The following is a 7,791-nucleotide window of genomic DNA, read 5'->3' as shown; positions in this document are numbered from 1 at the left end:
TCAGTCACTTTGTACAGATACTACAGAAAAATTCAAGGTTTTAAAAGACCAGGGCTCAAAGGACCTTCCACGTGTTGGATATGTCAGTCCTTTTTTGAGCAAATTCAATTGAATTTTTGGTTAGCACTAAATAAATAAATGAGTAAATAAATAAAATAAATAAATAAGTAAACAAATTGGCAAATGAAATGAAGTTCCATTGTTTTCTTTGTATTTTTGTTTATCTGTTACAACTGACCCCGGCAGGTGTTACAACCTACCCCGGTAGTGGGATGATTGTAACAAAAGAACACTCTGTATTTGACATGATCTGACAAGTTATGGGATATAATGGAGGACATTTAAATGGTTATAATTTGTAGTAGACAAATGTGGGTGCTTTGTCAAAAAGTTTCATATCTGTACCTTTTTAAAAATAGGTAGTTTGGGGTGTTTTCCAAAAAGTGTTACTTTCATACCCGGTCTCCCCTATGCCCCCAAGGGGCGGAGCCAATGATGGAAAACCATACAAGAACCATACAAGCTACCAAGCTCATAGTTGGCAAATACCAGTGAGGGCTTATCTACTAATGGTACTCTCAGAGAGAATTTGATATTAAAATTTTTGTGATCGCTATTAGATTCCATCAAGCTTTTGACAGGCTAAACATTGACCAATGACGACGAAACTTATTGTCTTTATGTAAATAAGGGCCTCCTATCATCCATTAAAGTATTGAATTGATTGGCCTCTCGGGGGCGCTATAGCAGAAAATCAGTTAAATCAGAATATACTTGTAGCATAAGCATATTATTCTTTTTGATTTTTATGCATTGCTGAAGCCTTTGTAATTACATATTTCTACCAAAAATGCATTGTTTTTCATCTGTGGCCATTAGTGTAAAAATTACACTTTTCGAAACTTTGAATATTCAACCAAGTAAATCAGCATTGGCCTTGCTGCAATCTTGAGAGGTAAATAATTATCAAAAAAAATCTTGAGATTTTAACTTTTTGTGGCACCAACACCTTGATCAAACAGGTACGTGAAACTCTGTCAAAGTTTATGTCATGTCAAAAGTATTGAAGACTCCAATAAACAATGACATTTCAATCCCATGTGCCAAGTATGAGCTAAGTGAGTCTTCAGGAGGCTCTACATTGACAAATTAACTATTGTACATTTTTACCATTTATCGCTATTTTTTAACCTAAATGGACAGGAGACAGGAACCTTTGGGCCTATTAACATACAAATTTACATACATATATATACACTGATATTATGATCTTGATTCCCAATTTTAAGTCATATTGGATTTTTTTCCCTATAAAAGGCCACAAAATCTACTGTGATTGTGAAGGTTTGAGGCCTAATGTATTGCTATTTTCAAAACTAAAAGACCTCAGCTTTGACCCTATCAACACAAAAGCTTAAACATATATATACAGACTACCTGATCATGATTAATAATGTTGAGCCAAATCGGACTTTTCTCTACAATCATTAAAAATCTAATGATAAGCATATTTCTCTCTCACAGATGGATAGATTCTCAGCAGGTTTTATATGGTGTCTTGCTGCACTCTGGTGGTCATTTGGTGAAACAACTGCAATTTATTAATTTTAAATTAAAGCTCTGCTGAACTCTCTAGCTCATTTGAACTTGCTGGTCTTGCTGGTTGAACATCTTTATCCTTCTTGGTCATGCTGGTCAGCCACATTGGTCATTCTTGTTGTGCTCCACCCACTTAGGTTTTTTGCAAATTTGCATAGTATGCAAAACATACTTTTGAGAACTTCTCATTGGCTCATTGACCAATCATGACATGTTTGGTGTCAAACAGCTCAGCAAAGCAAAAGCCTTAATAATTATTTTAAAAATATTGAACTTTATAAACAATATGTCCGCCATATGCAAATTAGTCCTTCCATGGTGCAGCAAAATGTCTTCTAACACTTACAACTTTATTAACATTAATACCACTTCAGTCCTTTGATCATAACATGATTCTCAGATACCCTGTCAGTTTATCCAGACATACACCACAGGAGTGTTACTCTTTCTCTAGAACCATACAAGCTATCAAGTTCAGCCTTGGCAATTATCATCTATTGTCTATGTACTAATGGGACGACAAAGGAAAAATTGATGTCATTTTTTGTGGTCACTATTAGCCACATTCACATTCCAGCAAGCTTTTGACAGGCTGAATGTTAACCAATCAGGTCAAAACTTATACACTATATGTAGGCTATTTCCAATTTAAGAACTGGAGTTGTTTCTTCAAATGACCACTAGAGTGCAACAAGACACCACATAAAGCTGCTGAACAATATACCTCAATTGATCAGTGTTTTTCAACTAGTTTAAAAAATAAATGAGTGTGGAAAAATCCACAGCAATATTTGTCCTTCTTTAGGATTTTGACAGTCTTAGTGTGTATTAGGTATGATAGTTTTCTAGACGACTTAAGACTGACGAGATAATGGCCTGGGAATTAGGCCAAAAGTGAAAGCTATAACGTTTTAATTAATATCATCTAATTTTATTCATATTTTATTCCACTTCGCAATGTGTTCTGCCCTTTATTCAGAGCGTTTGCACAGCGCTTTGCTTGCATGCTGTTTTTTACTGTTAAAATGCGCCATCTACAGGCGGCCGCATGTATGTTCAGCCAGCATGAACGGAAATCTGAATAAGACACTGGCGAATAAGAAGCTAACTTCAGCCTCGTGCGTCCAGAAACCCCAAAAGTGTCTCCTTTTTCCTACCGGTCCTCCTCCTCTCCTCCGTGACCCGGAAACTGATTTCGTAACGCCATCTTGCCGCCTGTCCGAATACCGTAGGAGACGAAAGAAGCCGCTTAAAATCTGCCTCGAATAGGCTTCCAACAGAGGTTACATCAGTGCATCCTACTCCGGAAGACTTTTAGTGATTTTCCAATGACATCACTGCATCCACGCCCACAGAGCACGCGGGAATGGAGAAGACAACGCACAAATGTACTTCATAAGCATATTAATTAACTAGGTTCCTTGTCTAATTAAACAGCCAGTAAAGCAGTAATAAAATGTTTAGTTTAGGTAAGCTGTGTGTTCAGTAAAACTATATTAATGACCCTATATGTAACATATTGTTGTAAATATACACATCATTTCCACATGTATGAAAAATATATTTATTATTATATTTATTATTTATTAATTAGTTTTTTTGTTTTATTACATTCAATGTAATCACATTTTACTATTAAAATAATTTAATATTTACATATGCAACCTTCATCAGGCTGTACTTTTAAAGCTTAATATGCTTGTCAAAGTTATGATCTCTAGAATTTGGAATTGTGTTTATTGATTTCTCGTTTTTATTTTTGTATGCGGAAGCTGTGATTGGCTGGGCAGTATCCGGCATGTGCTGAAAGTGAGCGTTGTGATTGGCTCAGTTCAAAGGTGGTCAACATCCTATCTAAAAGGGATCAGCTGTCCCATTTCCCCAATTACAGCTCCTTCCCTCCATTCCTCCACCTTCTTCTGGGTAGGAGAGGAGTAGCAAAAGTTGCTGGACGCAGCCAGTGTGTGAAGTGAACTGTTTTTTTTTTGGTATGGCATTAAAACGACGTACGTAACGTAACTGTTCTAATTTTGGAGTTTCCATTAGCTGTAAGCTAATCAACATTAAAAGTTGAATAAATAAGCGCAATGAAAAGATAACTAAAATACGGAAATAATAAACAATTTAATTATATTCTATTTTTTAATGCACTTGTATGTAATATTGAACAATTTCCCTGAATAAAATAGATTTCTCATTTGTTTGATTTGCTTCATAGGATATGTGTGCACAATGTATGAAAGGGGTTTACAAACTTCCAAACGTCCACTGCAGCTCGGTTAGCTAACCGAGGTCATCTGCAGAACATGAGTGCTTTATTTCCCGAGGTCTAGCCTTGTGTTGTACTTGTTAGCCTCCTAGCCCGGCCATCCGCTGCGCTGCAGCTCACAGAACAAGCTAGTCGGTACTGAGCGCTTCGCAGAAGAATTTAAACTAATAGAAGTATAAACAGTGGTGGCTAGCTAACGCTACTTGTTTTAGGAATAATTAAATAATCTGGTTCGTTAACTGTAGATCAGCTTCAGGCTTCGCTAACGTGCATGAGCTAAGTGAACGGTTCGGATCTCGTTGAATGGCTTTCACTGCTAGCCAGCTTGTTAGCCGAGTGTGTCGGCTTGAGGTGCCACGGCATTGTCTGCCCGGGCCTCGCTAAAGTCTCTCAGATTTTTACAAGCTGCTGTAAAGTTCCAGGTAAGAAGTTCTCAGTTACATAAACAATATTCTAGTGAAGCGTGGCACACAGCTGCCTGGTAGCTAAAAACTGGTGTAGTTAACCACTATCGTTTGTGTTGGACTGAGCTAGCTAACTAGCCAGCCAACGCTATGCTTACTAGCTAGCTAGCTATCTTCACTTCAGACTTCAGCGAGGTTAAGAATAACGTTTGCGCATTTAAGCAAATGGTTTTAGTTCATTTTAGTTGCACAACCACGAGTACTTACTAAACATGACGCACTTAGTTAGGTAACTAGCAAAATTACTGCTCTCTATATTTACTATTGTTAGCTAGCAAGCTAGCCACTTAACCTAGCTCGGTTATGTAGCGTTAGCTTTGACTGATTCCTTTTTTGGTGGACTACTTTAGGCTGCAGGGTTTATTACATTAAGTCAACTTTCACATGTGGAACATAGGCTGGTTGGGTAGGTTTCAGGTGGGCATGGGCTCTGAGTGGGTTTGTGCTGGTTTTTATTGTTTACAGGCACCAGTGCAGTGTACAACAACGATGGGGCCCATGTTTAATCCCTCCTGGTTGTATCACTTCAACGATTTTCTTCTGGTTTTCAACTGGGCTGCCCAAGCCACATGGACACGTTATCTGTAGGCTTAAAATAGTTATAAAAACTCGCTGCATTGAATAACTATGCAAAATACCTAAACGTGTGAATGCAGCTAAAAATTTGCCAAATTAACTGGATATGTCTAATCTCTAGTGTTGGTGATGATCATGTAACTTCCCTGTGAACTTGTGTTTCCTTTTGCAGAGCAGAATGACAGAAACTTCAGGGCTTCAGTTTGTGAGCCCATATGCCTTTGAGGCCATGCAGAAGGTGGACGTGATGCGCCTTGCAGCTTTGAGTGATCCTGAGCTGAGGCTTCTGTTGCCATGCCTGGTGAGGATGGCACTGTGTGCCCCTGCTGACCAGAGCAATGCCTGGGCACAGGATAAGAAGCTCATCCTGCGCCTGCTGTCCGGTGTAGAGGCAGTGAACTCCATAGTGGCACTGCTTTCTGTGGACTTTCATGCCCTGGAGCAGGATGCCAGGAAAGAACAGCAACTCAGGTGAATCCCCAAGGACCCATCAACATTTTAATACGCTAGGGTATTTCTGGGGCTATATAGTTTCCTGTGTACATGAATGATGAATGATGAAAAAACATGCATTCCTGTTTAGATGAATAAAATTGTGCTTTAGGAATTGTAAAAGGCCTTTCTAAAATAGTTTTGCATTTAAACACTTTCTCCACTGTCCATGTTGGTTTGCAGTATTCCTATGAGGTTTGTTTATGGAAAATTGATTGGAAAACCTGAATGTGGTACGTTAGGACACAGTTGGAGACCTTGTGTTTTAATAGTATATATTTATAATAGTATCGATTGTCCAAAAAATAGAACTTCACATTTCCCTGGTTGTTCTATTGTTCTCATTGGAAGTGTTACCTAATTAGATGTTTTTGTTTGTTAACAAAAAAAACACACCAACCATTTAAATAAGTGTTGTCTTCTCATTACAGGCATAAGGCTGGAGGGTCAAATGGCGAGAGTATCCTTGTTTCCCAGCTGCAGCATGGGCTTACACTGGAGTTTGAACACAGTGACCCACTAAGGAGACTCAGACTGTCTCTAAGTGAGCTGCTGGCCATCATGAACAAGGTTCTTATGTCAATGTTTTGTGTGGACATGAACAACCCACTTGTGCATTTTTATTTCAAGCGTAGAGAGGCTCATTACATCTGAGTTCAAGTATACAGTGGAGTAAAATTCTGTTTCTCTAGAGCTATGGGGAAACATGGATCAAACAGCATAATATTAATAATTGAATACAACAGCTTTAACTGATTATATCATCCAAGATATCTAATCAAATCAGTTTTATTTGTTATACAGGTAGCTGACTCCAATGGGGAGTTTTTTCTAAAGACCTCTGAGCTATTTGAGAGTCCTGTGTACCTGGAAGAGGTAGCCGATGTCCTCTGCATCCTTCAAGCAGGTAGATATTGTAGCTGCAGTTTACTTTCTGAGTACTTTCTGGAATTTCCAAGTAAAATATGCTTACTTGTAAATCTGCTTTTACTGTAGCTGCTAATGCTTTTTAAAATTAATGGATACAAGATCTCATCCTCTCACAGCTGATCACTGAGTCAACCCAGCCAAACCTAAAAAAAACCTCCAAATCTACCCTGATTGATTTAATCTTTTCTAACAAAACAGATAAAATCACTGCCGCTGGAGTTTTTGAACTTGGCTTTAGTGATCATTGTTCGATCTGGTGCATTAGAACCAGTTCAAAGATACAAACGGGCTCTCGGATGGTGGTTAGAAGAAATAAAAAATAATAATAATGAACAAGCTTTACTTTCTGACTTAGCAGTGAGCAAAATTCACTTAACTTTTGAAAGTACAGATGTGGATGTTGCATTAAAACATTTCAGGAAATCATTCCTTTCAGTGGCGAATAAACATGCTCCATACAAAAAACTGCAAGAAGCATGTTTATTCGCCACTGCAAAAAAACTGCAAATAAGAGACAGATCTAGCCCCTGGTTTTCAGGAGAAATTTCCTCACTGCTACAGTCAAAAAATAAAGCCTGGTCAATAGCCAGATGCACAGGGGAAGGTGAAAAATGGCTCACATTTAGACAATTGAGAAACAGATGCACCTCTCCAATTAGAAAAGCCAAATCAGATTATTTCCTCAACCAAATTACCAGCTCCTCTAATCCACAAGATTTCTGGAAAGCAGTAAACTTCCTCAAAAACAACTCCCAACAAATCCCAACTAAAATTCTAGTCAATAGTATTTTGATCTCCAGCAAGAACTGTGCCAAGCTTTTAATGTACACTTTGCTGCAGCTGGTCAGATATTTAATAACACTGACTCAAACCTACCTGTAAATCTGCGTGTCATTACTACTACTGCTTCCCAGAAAATCAATATCTTCCCCTCCAGACCAGCTCTCCATACATAGTGGCTAACGCCCTTTCTTCTATTAATCCTCGGAAAACAATAGGTGAGGACGGTCTGGACCCCTACCTTCTTCGTCTCACAACCCCAGTTATTTTAGAACATATTCCATAATTTTTTAATCTTTCTATTTTATCTTGTAGAATTCCCAGTATCTGGAAATCAGCTCATGTTATTCCTCTGCATAAAGGGGGAGATGCGGCAGATCTAAATAATTACAGACCAATCTCAAAACTGTCTTGTTTATCTAAAATTTTAGAATCCCTAGTGAATAACCAGCTCATGTCTTTTCTCTATGAAAACTTTATCCTGTATAACTATCAATCTGGATTTAGAGAAAGACATAGTACCATCTCTGCAACTCTGGTTTTAAATGATCTATACATGGCCCTAGACAAGAAGTACTGTGCTGCCATTTTTATTCATCTCACAAAAGCTTTTGATACTGTTGATCATGATCTACTATTATGTTCTTTACATAAGATCGGTTTTAGCAATAATGCAACCCT

The 7,791-nt window shown here is 38.0% G+C and overlaps 1 protein-coding gene across 4 annotated transcripts in view; it reads left to right on the top strand.

The window, feature by feature from the left end:
- Positions 1 to 3,512: 3,512 nt before the first annotated feature.
- ints2 (integrator complex subunit 2) overlaps positions 3,513 to 7,791 on the top strand; it is a 70,786-nt gene continuing 66,507 nt past the window's right edge. Inside the window, exons 1-4 of one of the 4 annotated variants that reach the window (XM_049468483.1) lie at positions 3,513 to 3,605; positions 5,086 to 5,379; positions 5,832 to 5,970; positions 6,205 to 6,307. In XM_049468483.1, the coding sequence (XP_049324440.1) occupies positions 5,087 to 5,379; positions 5,832 to 5,970; positions 6,205 to 6,307 (535 nt within the window). In that variant the 5' untranslated portion in view covers positions 3,513 to 3,605; position 5,086. Of the gene's footprint in view, positions 3,606 to 3,883; positions 4,291 to 5,080; positions 5,380 to 5,831; positions 5,971 to 6,204; positions 6,308 to 7,791 lie in introns of those variants that run through there. The other 3 variants (XM_049468481.1, XM_049468482.1, XM_049468480.1) reach the window with 3 other exon arrangements.

This window comes from Astyanax mexicanus, chromosome 20 (assembly GCF_023375975.1).
Source record: "Astyanax mexicanus isolate ESR-SI-001 chromosome 20, AstMex3_surface, whole genome shotgun sequence".
In the NCBI taxonomy this organism is placed as follows: Eukaryota; Metazoa; Chordata; class Actinopteri; order Characiformes; family Acestrorhamphidae; genus Astyanax; species Astyanax mexicanus.
This window is presented reverse-complemented; position numbering and strand designations above follow the sequence as displayed.